The sequence below is a fragment of the Thunnus albacares genome, chromosome 5, assembly GCF_914725855.1.
Source record: "Thunnus albacares chromosome 5, fThuAlb1.1, whole genome shotgun sequence".
NCBI classification, from domain to species: Eukaryota; Metazoa; Chordata; class Actinopteri; order Scombriformes; family Scombridae; genus Thunnus; species Thunnus albacares.
Window position 1 is genome coordinate 12,415,003 of NC_058110.1, and position 20,060 is coordinate 12,435,062.

Consider the following 20,060-nt stretch of genomic DNA (forward strand, 5'->3'; position numbering starts at 1 on the left):
TGAAACTGGGAGAACGTAAACTGAATATTTTACTTGTGAAACTGTCTGTTTTTAAGCCTGTACTCTGTTCTTTAAGTGAAACGTTTGATTGCAGATCAGAATTATAGAAGTATTTAATGAAGGCAGAGTAGTTAGGTTGCAAAAAAATGGGCTTCAGTGGGCAAAACTAAAGAACCACTGAGAAGCAACACAATTGTGGCATGAGTTTTGAAGTTCAGGAAACTCATTACCTTGTGTTATTAGTTGTTTGGCAAAAATGGCTTTTTAAGCTCAGTCAGCTAGGCTAACTAGGTGGGACTCAAGAAAAACCTCACCCACTGGTGTAATGAGATCAAACACAACATTAACTGTGACCTGTATTTGCTCCAGACTTAGTTTCAAAGACTGAAACTGTCTGCTTTAGTATGAAAGGGTTCACAAAAGTGTGTGTAAAGCAAAATTATAAACATGCAATCAGAGTATGACTAGTATACATTTTTCAGTAAGTGGCAAAAGCACATAGCCTCTTTAAATTAGCTCTTGTACTTTCACTGTCTACTTCATTGAGCTTCATTCAACAACTCATTCTGTGAGATTTAACTCACCAGTATTGAACACAGAACTGCACATTACTGCTTCACCATAGGTCTCAGGACTGAAAAAAATAGTTTTTTTAATTGTAAAAAATACAAATTTTTAACTGTCTTTATAAATAAAACTAATTTTTCACATAATGTGGATCATAACTACCTGCTGTTCTCACACTGCAGCAAATGGTGTCAGATAGAAAGTGTGTATGTACATATTTCCACAAGTAGAATCATCTGTGTGTGTCAGGACCACGAATGTTCTTGTGAAATCTGCTGAGCTTGTCTCAGATATCCCCTGGGGTTGTATGTGCACACTCACACGATAATAACTGCACATTCTAGTGTCTCACCAACCCCTTGGGAAGTGTGTACTTCAACATGTGTGTGTGTCTGTGTGTATGCGTGTTATTAATCCGCGATGGCGCTGAGTGCAGCCTGTCTGGTTGGATCAGTGCCCATCAGGATCAGGAATCATTTGGTTGGGTCTGCTCACTGCTATCACGTCTCAGGCCTTAATGAGGCAGCACAGTGGCACCACAGTGTGTGGTGTGTGTGTGTGTGTGTGTGTGTGTGTGTGTGTGTGTGTGTGTGCGTGCGTGTGTGTCATCACATGCCCCCCTGGGCCCTATCTGCCTGCTTTTCAGCAAAAATGTCTTTCCCAACCCAACTGTTTCCAAATCCAAACATTTTAATGACAGTTTGGATTTTGAGATTTTGTCTTTAAAATCATGAGAATAAGAAAATGTCAGTAAGTTAATATCACACATTTCAGATTGATTAATCCACTGCACCAAGTCTTTTTTTTTTATTCAGTACAGAATTAGTCTCATCCATGAAAATGAGTCTGAACATGAACATCGTAGCAGGTGGAGGAGCTGATGACTGATGTTCCTTGTGTCCTTCAACAACTGCCTTTAACGGCCTTGTACCTAAATACATCTCTGCTCTATTGACCTGGTATGTTCCCAGTTGGCCATTAAGATCTGTGGATGGAGCCCTGCTGGTTACTCCCAGGTCACGGTTGGTGACTAAGAGTGATCGAGCTTTTGCAATTAGAGGTCCCACACTATGGAACTCTCTGCCTGCTGAACTCAGACATACTGACTTGTTAACCTCTTTAAAATCTCTTCTTAAAACATTTCTCTTTGTAAAAGCTTTTGGAAATGTCTGATATACGTTTTTTTTAATTATCTGATCTTATTCATTTTTTTGTCTCTACTTTTATCTGCTTTGTCTGTTTTCATTTTCCTTTTGTAAAGCACTTTGTAACATTGTTAAGAAAAGTGCTATATAAATAAAGTTTATTATTATTATTATTATTATTAATAGCCTACTGAGATGCTTTAGCCCACATTATAACAACTATCTTCCATTTATAATTATGTTTAACAATGGAAATGGGTGCTCAAATGAACATTCACTGATGTTTTTCACCATAGTGGTCCATTAGAATTTTCACTTGCTCTATTAGAAAAAAATCAGTGTATGTGTACAAAGATGCACATCAGCAACATTTGAGACACTAAAGGATCTCAGGAAGAGGAAATACATATATAGTCATATTTTTAGGTAAAATATTGGCCTGGTATAGCCAGCCTCTAGCAGCGTAACTGCAAAACTAGCCGATGTACCTGCTGAAGTCAAGCAGTTGTAGTTGTTCCAAAGATGCTTGATATGCTGGATAATTTGATAATTGTGCACTTTCTAAGTGATGCTACATTACACAGTATGTAATTTAGTGGCTTGCGTGTAGACTTTGTGCGTACTGTCTGTACCTGGATATGCACAGCTGTGCAGGGACTGATCCATGTGTGGGCCTTTAAAAACTGTAAATTTGAGTGTGCTACGTGTGTTAAGTCTGAGGTTTAAAGCTTCTGTCTTTTAAGAGGTGATTTCCCAGTTTTGTGTCTTTCATCCACTGTCACTGTGATCTGTGCTGAATTCTCTCAGCAATAGCAGCAGCAACAGCTCAGGTTTGATTAAAGTGAAGCTCAGAATTACAGGGCAGTACATCTGGCTTGAAACCAGCATGTGCCTGCATATTCTAACTGTAGCCTGTATGTGATAAAAAATAATAATGAAATGAGAGTGATTGTTTGATTTTGTCAGTGTAGTGATTTTTTTATAAGACTTTTAGCTACATTATAAAAAAAGTTCAAAAATCAGTACAATGGGGACATCCTCTCACATAACACATTAAGTAAAACACTGTATTTATCAATAAATATATGATGACAAATCTAGGCTACAATTTAGTTGATATAGTCCTTCCTTCTTTTTAGACATCATACATTTTTTTTTGTTTTTGCTTTTTGCTAACATCTAGAACCACACCTTCATTAGCCGATTTAATAGTGGTGGGAACTAGCGCAGCAATGTGCATTCCACTGAGAAATACTGCTTATTCCAAGTGTGTGTGTGTGTGTGTGTGTGTGTGTGTGTGTTTGCGTGAGTGTGAAAGAGACAACGCTGTGGTCATGCAAGGTGCTGTAATCCACTCACTGACCTTAAGAACCTGCTCGGAGGTGTGTGTGTATGTGTGTGTGTGAAAATGTGTCACTAAAACCTTGCTTATGTTTGAAGGTGGTCTTATCCACCCGGTGACCCCCGGAGCCAGATGGTGTGTGACTGCCTTGCCTGTGAGAGTGTGTGAGAGTGTGTGTCCCACCTCTGAGCCTCCTGGCACCACGGTCAGTCACCCTCTACCCACCCACCCACCCATACTGCCCTCCTGACACACCAACAACCCCCGCCCCCCCTTCAGCCTCCATCCTTTCAGTTGGGTGTGATCACATCAAAGTGAAACAGGGAGGATTACAGGTTTCTGTGCCCTAAGGGTTCCCAAGCAAGACCCCTCTCTCCCTCTACTAACTGTAACTCTCTCTCTCTCTCTTTTCCGTTGCTGCCACTCTCCACCAGGGCCCCTATAATCCTCGTGGTGTCAAGAGGTCAGGGGACCGTGTCATGGACTACCCCTCAGGACACATATAGTACAGCTGGATATGGATAGCTAGCTGAGCTTGAATAGAGACAAAACTTTTTATTCTTTTCTCATCCTTTCTGCCTTTTATCACTTATTTTTATGTCTCCTTCATTTCTTTCATTCACTCTTTTCATCTTTTTCATTTTTTCCTCTCTCTGCCTCCATGAACACATTTTGATTCAGCTGTTCTTTAATTTGAAGTAACACATATAAAAAAATGAAATGAAATAACAGAAATTAAGGGAAATAAATGGAAGAGTTAGCATATTGGCAAACAGAGGATCAGTTTAAGGCTGATAGAAACAGATTATATTAAAAAAGAATAATGTTTTATTTCTGGCCTTGTAGACGCAGCATCACATCATTGCTGCCATGCAAACTGCTTCACCATAAGTCCCCCAAAAACACCAAAATTACTTTTTGTTTTACCCAACTTCATCATTCACGTGTGTTCAACTCCTGACACACTTCTGTGGTTGCTATTAAAGGACACATTCACTGCACAAACACATACATACAAACACCAGATGAGATAAATGTGGGGTTACAGCTGACAGAGTAGGCTCCACTGTTGTAGTGATGCTAATGATCCACTTAATGCTGGTATTTGTTTTATGTTGGGTCAGTGTGACACCCACAGAGCCCACACAGCACACAGTGAACGTGGTATTTCATGCTGCTAATTTTACATGCACGGCATCTAGGCCCAGATATTTGTACATCTGTCGAGCAAATGTTTATAATGCAACACTTGTAATGTTGGCAGGTGTCACAGTACCGCAACATCACAGAAATTTTACTATTAGGGTTGGCCTGCTGTAAGTACATGCTATTTGAAACCATCGTTCCTCCCATGCTTTTGAAAGATCCGACCTCTGCATGTGTCCTGCAGCATTCTGAAACCATTCCTCGCCGGGGTGGAGCAACAATGTAATGTGCCAGTGTAGATTCATCTCAGTTATCCAGTTAAATCGAGGAGATTTTACACTATACAGTACTGAAACAACCATGACTAAATGCGATGGAAACATGGATGCTTGCATCATACCTCAGTGTGTTTCTCAAAAAGTCAGTTTGGCCAAGAAAGGAGGGAGCAGTGTGACACGCTAGACGCCAAAAAGTATGATACCTTCTTCAACTATGTCCTCATCCATGGTGAAAAGTTTTCAATAGCGGTCAATCAAGTGACAGCCACACAGTCACTGCTTCTAAAAGTGAACACAGCGACAGTGTGTGCTCCTACGCCATACAGTGGAAAATCAAGCTGCAGGCGAGAGACCTTCACAGTCACATACCAGGACGTATCTTGTGATGTTGAAATTACCACTTGGATTCAATATTTTTGCTCAGAGATTCTCTTCCAACAATAACACATTGCTTCCACAGCACTTGTGTTAATAGGTGCAGTTTTTAAAGTCAATATGGTATAATTAACCTCAATGAAGCATGGCTTTCCAACACTGAGGCACTTGTATTTTGCTTTTATTCTGAGTGTTTTGTTTAAGGTTGCCTTCACCAATGATTCATCGCTACATTAATATTAGTATAATATACTCTCATAGTTGGCATTCCTAATTCTAAATGGCTGAAAGGCTTATTCTGGGGTTTGGTCTTAAGCAACCTTATACAAACTTCCACTTTAGCACAAGAAGTAGAAGGTAGCCGAGCTGTTCGACAACTGCTATTGTGCAGCTACACTCAGGTTAGTGTTACTGTAGCTGCTGATTGGATTATAATAGTTTTCCTGGAAGATTTTTCATGTATCCTCTGGAATATGTATTAAGTTCTTTAGCAGCATTATGTAATGAAGTAAACAATGTTTTTGAAGGACTGACGTAATCCAGAGTGTGTGTGTGGCTTTGATGGTGCTGGTGTATGACGTTGTGAATTATGCATATTGAGCGTTATATAACACAGAGGCAGTACATAATTAAGTTAATCATCTTACAAGACCAACAGTCTTTGGTTCCATGTCTATTTTTAAAAAGCAACAAGTTCGTCTCATCAAGTATTCACTTGGTTCATTTTTAGGTTTTTGGACATTTTCTAAAGTCAGGTCGAGCAAACTGCATTTTGGATTTTTAAAAAATCTTTATCCACCTAAAGAACATAGTGTATACTCCCGTAATTAATCAATGTTGAGTAAAAAGTTCAAAACTACTCATGAGAAACTACATGACTGACATCATAGGTAAAAGTGCACATTCTGCAAGTACTCATAAGCAGCATTGCCTAAATAAGTCTTACAGTAATTAGCGCTGTCATGTGGGCTACATTCCTGCTCCTCTGATTACACAACGTAAAGCATGTGACAAAAAACAATAGTATCCCAATCAGTTTATGAAAGTTCTCACCATGGGAAGCAACCCAATTCAGTCGACACACTTATGCTTTATGAAACCAAAACTGTCTGTTATTCGGTGTTTCGGGTTAGGAATTCTACAGTATGTTATTGTATTCATATTTTACAATGTGAGGTAAATATAAAACTGGCATGTACTGCATGTCATAAGCTAATCTGCAGGATAAAGTCAAAGTCCAAACCCTACTGGGCCAAGAGTTACAGACTGACACTCCCCTCTACATTGATATTATACAAAACACTGTACAAAACACAGCAAACCATTAAATGGAAACTGTGATTCAGCCTGTATTCAAGTGTCAAGAGCTTTTATTTTCATGAAAACATTCTGCAGAGCTGTTCACGCATAATTTAACCTCAACATGGTGAAATGACTTTCATTTTAATGTATTGTCTGCTGTTGAATAAGGGAGCACAATGAAGCTGACATATGTTGGAAAATATAATAAAAATAAACATCTGTTTTACCCTTTTCTCCTTTATATTTTATCTATATGTTTTGGAATACCTGAACTGAATAAAAAGTAAACCATAAGACCACAGGGGGAGATTTCCATATGGGACACGGCAGCCTGATTATGGTCCCACACTAATCTAAAGATCATTTCGGTTCATTGACTCGCAATAAAACAAAGATTCACTAAGATGCTATTAGGAAAGTGAGCTCTCATCTGTTTCAATAGCACAGAGGCTTTAGCTGAAACAAAAGCCTTTGTCAGGATCACAGGGCTCTCTCTGCAGCCTGTAGAGACATCAGACTGGTTTATGACAGACAGGTCAGCAGGGGGTGGGCAGTCAGCTGAAAACAATAGCATACGGCATACACACACATGCACACACACACACACACACACACACACACACACTCACTTACACCAATAGCTTTAATTGTATACATGCCCATATATGCATGAAAGTGTTTTAGACACTGAGGGCAAGTGTGTATTGTGTGTTCAAAATGCAGCCAAACCTGTAGACAACACACACACACACACACACACACACACACACATTGCAGTGAACACCCTAATGTGAGACCTATGACCTCTCTGTATGGGGACCGTACCCTGGTGTGAGCGGGTTTCGTGTGGGTGTGAATGTCAGGGTTGCCAGGCGCAGCACTGCATCTGCCAGAGGAATGAAGACTAAAGGAGTGGGACAACTGGGGAAACCATGGACACACACACACAGTCTAATTGTGAGTGTAACACTGACACTAAGATGTTGGCCACACAATAAAACTTTGTTATTTTAACATTTTTTGAATGCATTGTACGCAATGTTGGTATTAAATATTCATATTTTGGCATTTTGTCAATTAAAGCTCTGGGTTCTGGTCCTTTCTCTGATGATGGGGCAGGAAAAGCAGTGTACACAAACCGAGGATTTGAGCTTGAAGTTTTTGAGCTTGTTTATTTGAGATCATTTGAGTGTAAAGTTGAGCTTCAAGCACGGTGGTAATTTCAGTATTATACCCAACCCAGTCCTGGTGTCTGGAACACATTGAGTCTATCAGTAGACTGTAGACGAAAGGATTATGCTGCAGGAATTGTTTGATAAGTTGAATGGATGCTTTCATACTTTTTTTCCCTCGTGAAACTTTGTCATCAAAGGAATACAGTGTGGCTGACTGTGCTGAAGCTAACCACAGCAAATGTTCTCTGCAGAAAAAAATAAAGAAAATACAAACTACAGTAAATATCTATTCTATAAGGTAGAAAGTCGCTTAACTTTAAGATCTTCACCCTGGCACTTCTTTCAGAATCTGCTATTAAACAAAATAGGAAAAGACATTTTTGATGTCTTCATATCACTTTTAAACATTTCTTAAACCTTTCTCCCCTCATGTATGTTTTCATATATTTATGTTCATAGCCCGGCTGTCGTGAATAGCTTCAACTTTGATACGTGCAGGATGATGTAAACCCCTCATATACTACAAATGTATGCCAATTACCCTCTTACTGTATGTACAGTAGCTTATCAGCCTACAAACCGTCCGCACCAGCATAGAGTCATTTTCTAGTATCTGGAAATCTTTCGCTCTCCCACCACCTCCTCCTTGAGTCTGTAGTGATCTTTATCCAAAGCTGTTTTCTAAATACATGAATATACTCTCTTCCAGAGCTGTTTTAAGTCTTATGAGGCAAGTCCAAGTCAGGTCTGACAGCAGTTAAATGTTCTCAAGCCTCTTTTTGTTGACATAATAATAATAATAATAATGATAATAATAATGAATGGGCCCTCACACCACACACACATCAGAGGGAGCGGAAGCTGTGGTATTGCAACTGGAGGTCGGTTGACACGCAGCAGTACATTTACCAGAGGGCAACTGACACAGATATACATTTCCATGAATATTGGACATGTAGGAGATAACTACTGTATCACTTCCTGTGTCCATAATGTGGTGCTAGAGAACACCCACTAAATGTACATTATATTGCTGCATATCAAATGTAGACCACACATTTTAAATTTCATGTAAATCAAAGGAAGTTTGCAATATAAGGCGTGCTTCCTGACGCCAGCAGGCATATGCATCGTCATGAATATTGGATATTGCACGAAGGATTTAAAGGTATAATATGTAACTTTTCTGCATTAAAATGTCTAAAAACTACTGTCTACTGTTGAGTTGTGTACTTAACGTTATCCTAAATGTTTCCAACAATGTTAAAACTCAGAGAAATCCATCATTTTAATCAAGGTTTGGTCAGCTGTCTATGACGTCATAGCCCCTTTGCGCATGCATCAGCGTTGTGGTTGTCTGCCAGAAATTGTTATAAATTGACTTTTTATCCAGTTTTAAGCCACATTTTTTCAATACACTTTTTAGATCTTGGTAGTTTAATTATATCTTTTAACAAGATGAAGGATTTTAGTAATTGGATGTCTGGAGATTAAGTTATCAGCAGCTCAGCTGGCAGCCCCTCTGGACGTCCTGTGTCCGCTGAACGGCGTCGGAGAAACACTGATTTTTAACGTGAAACTGCTTTATTAACTGTTTTTACTGGTTTTAACCAGTGTGCCCATTTGCTTTTGAGAGAGACCTCTGTGGATAATTTGGCTCCTGGTAAAAACCTCCTGAATGATGAACACTGAAGGAATCCTAACCAGGAGAAACTGACTGCAATGACGGCAATGGTGGTTTTTAAAAAATGAATACAACAACTCCCATGATCCCACGCTACTTCACAACGTCATCAAACTCCGTCTTTTGTCATGTTTTGATTGAGAGACCTCTTGCGGCAGAAAATTACATATTGTGCGTTTAAGTATAGGGAGCTTTAATTCTGAAAGATGTGCCAGGAGTTAAGTATAGGGGGCTTTAAGACTGACCTGAGTCCAAGTCTCTGCTGCTGTATTGAGTTTTAATGCTCTGCATAGAAGTTAATTAAAGTCACTGATCACAACCGTAGACTGTAAAGAAAACAGTTTCATCCAGGTACCAATAGACGCACTCACATGCACTGTAAACAACACAGTGCATGTCCCTGCCCCTTTCCACTCCCCTCCTCTTACATCCCACCTTTCCCTCCTCTCTGCAATCCCTCCCTCTCCCTCTCTCTCTCTCTTTCTCTCTCTCCCCTCTTGAATTAAGTCCATTATTCCTGCCTGCTCTCCCTCTGAGCACTTCTACTGTGCTCAGCTCCTGTGAAAACTCTGTGTGAGTGTGTGTGTGTGTATGTGCGTGCGTGCGTGCGTGTGTGTGTGTGTGTGAACTCCTCGCACGTGTGTGTTAAGAAGAGTTTTTATGTGTGTGTGCATAAGGTTGTGTGTTTTTCTAAGTGGAGCTGGAGTGCAGCCGTTCATCAGTGGAGCTGACTGCAGACTGGGGAATACTCAGATCTCACTGCGCTGCTTTTCAACTCGCGCACCAGCTGCTTTTTTGGAGTTTTTTTAAGACTCACTGGACTTCGCACCAAAGTGGGACTTTGCCGCTGCTCTGTTTCTGCCCTCCAGGCACCATTCCTATCACTGGAATTTTTTTAAAACAACTTACTGAGAATAATTTTTACAAGAATTTCTACCTGCCTCACACATCATTTCATTTTTCCTAAAAATTTATGGACTGTCAAAGTTTTAAATACAGCATCAGTTGTTTCCACCTGATTCCAGAGGAACTTTTTCTGTACATTCACATTTAATTCAGACATGCTCAAGCTGGAAGCACATAACAAGAACTCAGTGAGTGTGTGTAGGTGTGTATACAGCACTCTGGGTATATAATATATTTGTTATCTTTTTTTATTGCAATGGAAAGACTATGAGAGGTTAAAAGCAGTACTGTAACTATGGAAACGGTCAGTGCTGTCAGAGGCATGTCGGGCTCAGGTGGACGTTGATCCCGGTCCGGAATGTGCTGAACTCTTTTGGAATTTGGTTCCCCTGGTAACGGATGGACAGGTGAGTTCATTTTGACTGTGGTCCAGTCAGGAGCATTTAGGGTCACTGCTCTCGTCCCTCAAGTATTTTCATCTATCATGTCAAGTTAAACTCAAAATAATCATGTGCCACAGATTCTTTTGTAGTATTACTATTTTGGGTGCAAACTATACCTGACAATATTATACTTTAATCATTTTTGTGGTGTCACTGTGTATTCCAAAAAATCAGATCTGGCTGAAGATAAATCTGAAACATTCAGTCACAAAGTAACTTCAGCTGGCACATGTACAAATAAGAAATGATGATTAAAAACCATTAAGTTGATGTTTTAATAAGCCTGCTGTGTTTGTGACGTGATCTCATGCAGCAGTGGCTATTCCTGAGCTATTACAAACCCAAATATCTTTTTACAAGTCACGCTGATGACATGGGGGCCGCCGCCGCCTCAGAAGAACTGGCTTGAAATCTGCTCTGTTGTTTCATTTAGGAGAGTAGAGTGAGTTGTCTTCCCTCAGAGAGCTGTTTGGAGTGGCTCCAGTCAGGAGACCAGAGGTAGCTCTGTAAGGTCCTGACTTACTGCTGCTTCTGGGTTTAGCACAGCCAAATGGCCGGCCACCAGCTAACAGCAGGCTGCCCTCGCCTTAGTGGCTCCTTCATTGTTCCTCTTTTTTTCAGCTTTTTACAACCGACAAGAGGTTTAATCGTCCTTATGACCACAGCAAGGCAATTCTCCAATACCATTTTGATATATGTCTCCCTTGTAATATTTCATATTATCCACAATAACATTAGTCCAGTCACCACTCCCCACTCAAGCTGTGCAGCCTGAACTGATGAAAAAGATTAAACAGATATCTATCATCATGAGTGTAAGACTTGTATCGGCTCAAACTTGGCAGGGTACACAACCTCTGGACACCAGTAAATAGATTTTGTTGACTCCAGTTTTAACACTTCTTAATTTCTCCCATTCAAACTTTGACTAGTGCGAATAATTTTTGAACAAATGCTAGTCATAGATTTGCAGGCTGGGAAACTTTCCACTCATGATACTGGGCCAGATGGCTCGTTACCAGCGACCAGCAGAGCGCTGTAGCCTCCCCGGCTCCTTCATTCACTCCGTCTCTTTCAGAGCAACCGGCTCTTTGCCCCGGATCGTCTCGCTTTCTTTCTCTCACTTTGTCTTTCTGATTAAATCCCATAAAGACCGGTAGTCACTTTTGGCTTGTAGCGGCTTTACTTTGCTTGATGTGTGTGCGCAAAACTCTCATTTACTTCTATAACTAACTTTGTCCCAAGACCCTCTGCTGAAAACACTGTACCTTTAAGCTGCATTACATTGTTGATGGAGATTTTCTTAACCAGATGTGACTTTCATATGACTGAGAAAAGAGAGAAAATAAGATTCCACTTGTCTTTAAAAAACCTTTAAGAGAATAAGGAGAAAATCACTTCAATAAATACCTAGAGTCATTTTTACCTCTTACTCTCAAATTAAATAATCATATTTATGTCGAAATAAGTAGTGATAAGTAATAAGTAACACAAAACAGAGTGAGCATTGACCTTTCTTCTATTTTGGAAGGAGTCCTCTCTCTCCATTGGTGGTCTGTCTTTATCAACGTTTGTTTCTTTTTTCTAGTTTTCAAGGGAAATGAGGCACTGCTCAGCAGCTCTCCGCTCGGAAAAAGAGAAATGATCTCATGATTCAAACCAATAACAATGTCACAGCTGTAGTCATTGCACTCTACAAGTCCCCGCTCTTTACATGCCTGCTGCACGTCTGCTCATTGCTGCTGCTCCCTCTAGACATTGTTTGTGAAAACCCTGTAGTGTGTTGATGTGCAGCCACGCTCCCCTGAATCACCTGCTATACCTCACTTACTTCTCTCTGCACATTTAAGGCTTTCTCCTTTTTTTTTTTGTAAATGAAGCAATCAGACCAACAGATTTTTATAAAAGCTGAATCAAAACATTTTAAATGGTGCAACTGCAGAAAGATGTTCTTTATATATTCCAGTCGAGAGATCCAACTTTTTACATGCTCGCTGCACACACACAAACAAACTTGTACTAATATACTTGTGAAGACACTGACTTATATTCAGTCCCTGGAGGTTTTACCCAACCTTAACCTACATGCCAGACACCAACCCTTTCTTTAAATCAACCCTAAAACCAGGTCTTAATATAATGGTTAACATTGTGGGGATCAAACCTGTCTTCAGATGGTAGATTAGTCTCCACAATGTAATGAATACATACTGAGAGCACACACAACGTTTTGCTTTCTGATGTACTTTATGAGCACTTTTTATGTTACACATATCAGATTTATACCAAAGTAGGCCATGAACCTAATTCAGAAAGCAGTAAATTACCAGAATGAAAACATTTATGGCATGAAACGTGTTCTAATGCAATGCCAATGTATTTCAGATGTGTTTTATTGACATCATAATGACACAGACCTACAAGAATGTAATAACGCAACTGTTTCTTATCTGGTTATATGGATCTAGACATTTAATACCATTTATAGTAAACGTTATTGCTTTCACTCTAGTAGTTGACTGAACTACCGACCTCGCCTCCCCCCCCCGTCTCTCTTGTCTCTCTGCTTGGTCCAACTTGGCTCACCTTCAGCACCCATCCTCCCCTTTTTTCATCATTTCTCTCTCTCCATGTTTCTCCTACAGGAGCCCCTCTTCATCTCCTTACCTTCCTCTCCTCTTTTCACCCCATTCTACCACTTTTTTTCTTGACTAATATATTTTTTAATATATTTATTTTATTAATTATTAATACAAATATATTGTAAAACTTCAAAAGTAGCCCTAAAAATCAGATCAAGTAGGCAAAAAAAAAACTATTTCTTTGCCTGAGGTACTTTATGATAGATTGGTTTTTCCTGTTCTTGCTTCTCAAATTCTCATTCGCTCAACCTTCCACCCCCCTCGTCCCCCCCCCCACACTCCACCCCCACCCTCCTATATCAGAAAGCCACCAGTCCTGCTGTTTCAGTCATTTTCCTCTGTAAAACCGAGAGCCCCTCCCTCCCTCTTTCTCACCCTTTCCACCTCATTCTTCCTCTTTATCCCTCCATCCATCCCTCCTTCCTTTCATTTCTCCGTCGCAGGGAGGCTTAGACTTGTTGGTCACAGGCCAGGGAAACTCTTTTCTTCCTGCAGGCGAAACAATTGGCTCCTTTCTCTCTGTCACCTCTTGCCTTGCTCATTTTCTTCTCCATCCCTCCCTCCCTTCCTCCATTGCATTCTCTTTTTCCGTGGGACTGTATGCACGCAGGCAGGCTGAAGTGGGCTTGGTGTAATGTCTATATATCCTTCTGTCCCTCCATTCTTTCCTCCTCCTCTTCCTACCTCTGCTAACTGTTTCAACCCCTTTTCTTACTCTCCCTCCATCATCTCTTTCCCTCCCTTCCCATTCACTCTCTTCTCCCTACCTCTTCCTCCTTCTTCTCAGACTTCTAATAATCCTCTTCCCCCGCTTCATTCACGTTTTCTTTCTGCTCCATTCACTCCTAAAGTCACATTTACTTTCTCCATCTCTATCTACTTTTTCCACCTTTTGTTTTTTCACTACAACTCGTTATTTCTTTTCCTTCCTCTCCTCTCCTCATTACCACTCTCTTACTACCGTCTTCTCTCATGTTGCTCAATCTAACCATTTTACCTTTCTTGCTTCCTTCCTGTCGTTCTTATCCCTCCTTGCCTTCCCATCATGCCTCCTTCTCCTCTCCTCTCTCTCTCTTGTCAAACTTGTGGTAGTGGAGGGCTACAGGTTAAACTGCTGATATCCATTCATTCATTATTGTATGCTATACTGTAGGGTTGCACTCTAACCTCACTCTGAAAAAGCCTGTCTCACCCTGGAGGCGGCCCGCTTTGTCTGCCTGTCTTTATTTAGGCTGGTTTTTGACAGGACGGCTTGCCCCCCCCCCCCCCCCCCCCCCCCCCCCCCCCTCTAAAGAATCTCTCTCTGTTTCACTCTTTATTTTTAATCCACTCCCTCTTGGCATGCCGCTGCTCCGTGTCTATTGAAGCTGAACTGAATGCAAGTGTCAGCGGGCCCAGTGGCTTTTTTATTAAGATGCATTATGGAGCATTATGGAGTTTGTGTATTTGTGAGTGTGTGTGTGTGTGTGTATGTGTGTGTGTGTGTGTGTGCACGTTTGTGTGTTTGCTGATCTAAGTGCTGAGAAGCGGGAGTTTGTAGATGAGTACATATGCTCCTGCACGCATACTTATAAATGTGTGAGTGTGTGTATGTGTGTGTCTCCACTCAGGGCTCTGGGATGAGATGAGGATGTGCGAGGAACAATGATGCTCTCTTCAACTCATGATGGCAGATTTTGAAGATACACACACACACACAGACACACATACACACACACACACAGCTCGGGGAGACTCATAGGAACAATGGGACCTCCTTTTATAGCAGCCGACAGGAGTGTAAGGGCTTTGCTGGTGCCCCTGACATTCCCAGGGACTGTGACGTGAAATGTGTGTGTGAGTTTGTTTCTGTTTGTGAGTCAAGGAGCTGACGAGAGTGCTGACGTCCTTCTCCTTGAAATACTGCAGCATCTTTGCAGCTCATTGCAGAACCTTGAGCACACACACACACACAGGCCGACTCACCCTGTTTCTTTCTGCTGCACACACAAACGCACGTTTTATTACTGCATTTTGCACACATCATCACTCCCTTGATTGACGAGGAGAAATCTGATGTTTTCTGCTTCACACCAGAGGTTAGCAGACCCGGTGCTATAAAAATATCCCAGACGATTCACACTTTACAACACCTCTTTGTGCGCTTCTGAAACAGTGAGATGTGGCAGAGGATGGCAGGTTGTGTGCTGTTCATGGCTTGCATGTGCACTTTTGTCCATTCACAAGTGTGTGTGTGTTTACATACTGCAGGGTATATGGGAGTTCATGTTCCTATCCTGTTGTGTTGTGGCCAGGGAGCTGTGAGCTTATGAGAGCTCTCCTGTCTCCACGCCTCAATAGGTCTATTATTCATAAAATTCTGTGCCAACAGCCAGGACGGGTCTGTGTGTGTATAGAGTTTGTGTGTATATTCTCCTCTTTGTGTGTTTCGGTATGCATATGTGTGCCTACTGTGCTTAAGAGTGATAGCTGGAGCTTTCAGCAGTGCTTCCGCCAGAAATTGAGGAATTCATATAAAAATGTTTCTGGCTTAAAAAAGAATGAGATGATTTTTTCAGAAGAGTCCATCATACTCTCACTCTCCATTCACCAATGTAAGTCAAGATATACTGTACAGAAATAATTTTCTACCACTGTGCATACTCAAAATAAAAAAATGTTACTCAATGTCCACAAAGAAGGAAAATCAATTCCTCCAAAAAGTTAAGGCACAGCACTTTGTAAAGGTACAATTACACAGCAACATCTAGGTTACCCATTTGTTTATGTGATAGTTTGACACTGCAAGACCAGCATGCAGTCGTTACACGTTAGTGTTGTTTTTAACCTGTAGCTAACAAAGGCTTTTTAACTTTTGCACCTTGACAAAAGGTATAAATCCATTCCCTTTTTTGTGGATATTGATTGCTTACCTTTATATCACAAGCACTTGTTTTGTGTCACATCGTTGTCAGATCCAAGAGGCATTTTTCATTGAATTATTTTTTAAATGTCACTGCTAAACATAAAAATCTTGAGGGAAGCTCTTCTCTGTTTCTCGTAAAATTCCTGGTGCACTGAGCTTTGTTCTGTCACTACAGGTCTCAATGCAAATTGGGTCCAGCCCATACTGTATGTGGTGGCAAGATTTGGATAAGTTTTAGGGGTGCAGACTAAGGCAAATTTGGGCTTAGAATCAGCTCCAGTTATCAATGCTTTGGCTAACTTTGGGACAGTGCAAGTGTCCCAAATTTAGGCTTCTGCTGGGCCAATTTTTTCCATTTGGATTTCCTTAAGCATTTTGAAGCTTCTTATTTGAAAAGTGCCATATAAAGAAAGATAATTGGTGTTATTTTATGCCATATATTGCCCCACTTACTGACAGAGTGAGTTTGCAGTAGAGAGCAGAGTTAGCCCCACGTTGGCCAGGCAGCTGGTTTCGTTCCAAGACACTAGAAAGGTATTTATGGAAAGGCACAGAAGCAGAATGATAGAGGTCACTGTGAGGAGAGGGAGAAGAAACAAAGTGAAAAGGGGGAAAAGCAGGCCGTTGCCTGTTACTGACCGAATACCCACAGTGAGGTGTAATATAATAAAGGAGACTGTTTCTACTGAAAGACTTTATTGTTATGACTGACTGCAGAGTCCAAAGTCCTGAAAGAGGTGTGTGTGTGCATACATCCATGTCCCGTGCAGACTTTTTTCAACACAATATTCACATACATATAGGCTGACAAACCATTGACCTCATTCGGGCTCCTGCCATGGCGAGTTGCAGTTTACAACAACACACTTACAACTGAGGCACCAACTTATTGGGGATTTTTCCGAACCAATAACTAAACTGTCACCTTTAAGTTCAATTCCAATTCTCAAATAACTTCTTTACTCCCTTAACACGCTCCATTGACAGCAAGCCCTCTTATACTTACAATACAATAAGCCAAACCAGATTATAAATAACAACATTTTGAAGCTTTAGAAAACTTGTCACATCCTGTATCTCCTTACTGTGAAATTTAATATAGACACCAAATCTCATTACAAAAACCAACAGTTTTTCGCTTTGTGTGGCTGAAATCACTCACAAGTGACTTTCTGAGAAGCACCGATACACTCATCCATTCATACATCCATCCATGTCACTGTCAGCTCATTAGGCTTCAGCGATGAAGAGATCTCATCTGGTGACACCGTCTGTCTGTGTGAAGAGAGCGAGAGAGTGTCAGCAAGAAAGAGAGTGAGAGAGAGAAGCCAGTCTGAGTTGGCAATGCCACAGACACGGACATGGAGAGATTGCGCTTGGCTTGGCAGTGGGCAAAGCATATCTCTATCTCTATCACACACACATGCAGTCTTCATTATCATGGTCAGTCTGTGTGTGTGAAAGTGTGTTTTGGATTATGTCCTTGAGTCTTGCTGTAATATGAAGAGATATAATGTTGTGTCCATAATGGAGGCTGGCATTAACACAGCCTGGCAGGGGCATAAATCTGGCTCTGACTAAATATACCTTAGATGCCAGTGTTTGTGTGTGTTTGTGTGTGTGTGTGTTCAGGGGCATCCCTGGCAGAAGCTAGTAGTGTCCATTCCTAACTCCTCTCCCTCTCTGTCTCTCTATTTTTAGATATCTATGCCTATGTGTGACGTTTTTGTCCCATCTTGGCTGTGAGAGGTGAACTTTGTCGTCCTTCTCGGGGAGGAGCTGTGGATCTGCCAACAGAACTCTTCAGAACCAAGGAGAACATTGTAAAGATTACATTGAATATTAACAACTCGAAAGGAAGACTTGAAGAGATTGAAGCTCTGCTAAATTAAAACAACAAGAGAGAAAATCTGTTTTGGGTTTGCAAAGCAAAGCTCATACTGAATACTCGCCAAACAGGACTAAACCCAAACCAGACCAGTCCAAAGGCAGGTGGAGTTCTGAATCATTACCAGAACAGGACTGGTAACTAGGCAAAATCCAGCTGAAAACAACAATAAATTCATTACACAGACTCAAAATTTCAGAGTTGAAAGGAGGGAGTTTGTTTTAAGTGTGCAAAGATGATGACCATGATGATGATGATGGCGGCCATGATGGTCACCTGCAGCTCTCTGTTGCTGCTGGGGCTGGCCGCCGCCCATGCTTCCTCCAGCACCATGACCCGCACATCCTCTTCAACTTCATCCTCCTCCTCTTCGTCCTCTTCATCCTCCTCACCACGCATGAAGCTCTCGTACAAAGGTAAGAACTAAAGCTTTGGGGAGCAAAGTTGCAGCATTTCTATCTAAAGAAGGCAAATTTGGCTCATGGGTGTACATGTGTGTGTTTGTCTCCTACGGTACATGTAATGTAGTAATGTAGTATACTTTGTATACTATACATTCTGTGTGCAGTACGTGTACACATTCTCAGCCACACATACACTTTCTCTGCTTCATGTGATTTTCTGCCATATCCTTTTCAAAGTACACAGTCCTGAACAGTAGCCAGGCGTAATTTGTGGTTACTGTGATTCACAGCCACACTCATACACAAACAGATGCATACACATGCACAGCTTAAACACACAGTGGCAGGGTTTTGTGTTTCATCTTGAGTATTGTAAGTTAGAAGAAGGCAGCTCAATGCCCGACACAACCACATGAACCAGGGATGTGTTCCATCATTGAGAGCCAGCAATTACAGCCTGAACTAACTCACCAAGGACGTGAGGCTCGCTGAAGGCCGCCTGCCCAGCTGAGATATGTGCTCCCTTTAATTTAGACTGAAGGTAAGATGTTGCATACAGGATGGAAAACCAGGGGCAGAATATTTTAGTTTTAGTAGACACATGAAGGACTTAAAGAGATCCTGACAATCTCATGCATCACTGAAATAACTTTAAATTTTATTTAGCCAGCAGGGAAGCAGAACACAGCAAACAGTAGCAGTCTGTTTCTGTATTCAGTATTCTGAAAGGGTTTGCTGTTATTTCTTATGTCTGTTCCAATAGAAATAAGCAGTACAAGTAGCTGGACATTAAAATAACTCTTGACATGGTGATTCAAATCCAAATAGTGAAGTAATGTTAAAAACTGTTTTTAGCTAGACTAGCATGCTGCTCAAGGGATGACAGTGTAAGTTAGTCAGTCTTTATGTCTGACTGTGATGCTAGCATAACATGTTAGCATTTGAACTTATCATGATAAATGTAAGCACATTATCATCCTAATTTATTAAAGTCGAGATGAAATGAAAAATGCACTTTTAACCCTTTTATATCACATCCCCGGTCATATTTTAAACCTATTTAACAATATATGCCAAAAAATCAATTTGTTTGTATTCTTGTATCAAAATCCAATCATGTTTTCTTCCTGTAAAATAAAAGAGGACATGTGCTTACATACACTTGAACCAGCCAATTTTAACCAATAATATCATGATATCCACCCATCAATCAATCTTCAACTTTTAGCAGCACAGAGCTAAGATTCATTAGCTCGCCCACTTTTCAACATTCAAATCAAATTCCTATAACACAGTATACATACATTGTTCATTTAACATGTTAAACGTCAGCATGCTTGCATATAAAAGTTGTTAACATGCTTGTAAACTTGTTAAACTGTGACCATGTCAACATGCTAATAAGCTAACAGCTGAGTGTACGTGCAGCTGAGGCAGACAAATGCCACATTTATGTCATACGGGACAGATGGGAAAATTCCCATGTTTACAACTTGCAAGTGTTCAAGTCACAGGACAAGTTAAGACGGTTGTATGATTACAGAGTTGGTCAAATGAGGGTTAAAAATAATGTGCATTGTCGATATACCACCATATCCAGTGGATGTCGGTTTAATCACCTTGAATGATGCATTTTGGCTTCATCCCTGTTTGCTGGAAATTGAGGAACTTGAAGCACCAAGTCAGATATATCAGAGCTTTCAGAAAAATCTGAGTTTTCTAGTCATAATTACGACTTGGATATTGACATGAACGCCGTTTACAAGTTGAGATCTCATCATTCTTGTCATTACAATCATTCTAATATGACATGAAAGATGAACCACATCAGATGATATGAAGCTCAGCCTCACAGGCT

General features: G+C 40.7%; 1 protein-coding gene across 2 annotated transcripts in view; it reads left to right on the plus strand.

Moving 5' to 3' along the window:
- Positions 1-20,060, plus strand: part of sema3b (sema domain, immunoglobulin domain (Ig), short basic domain, secreted, (semaphorin) 3B) — an 83,596-nt gene that overhangs the window by 35,148 nt on the left and 28,388 nt on the right. The window contains exons 1-2 of one of the 2 annotated variants that reach the window (XM_044351052.1): positions 9,561-10,327; positions 17,612-18,214. In XM_044351052.1, the coding sequence (XP_044206987.1) occupies positions 18,034-18,214 (181 nt within the window). In that variant the 5' untranslated portion in view covers positions 9,561-10,327; positions 17,612-18,033. Of the gene's footprint in view, positions 1-9,560; positions 10,328-17,611; positions 18,215-20,060 lie in introns of those variants that run through there. The other variant, XM_044351051.1, reaches the window with a different exon arrangement.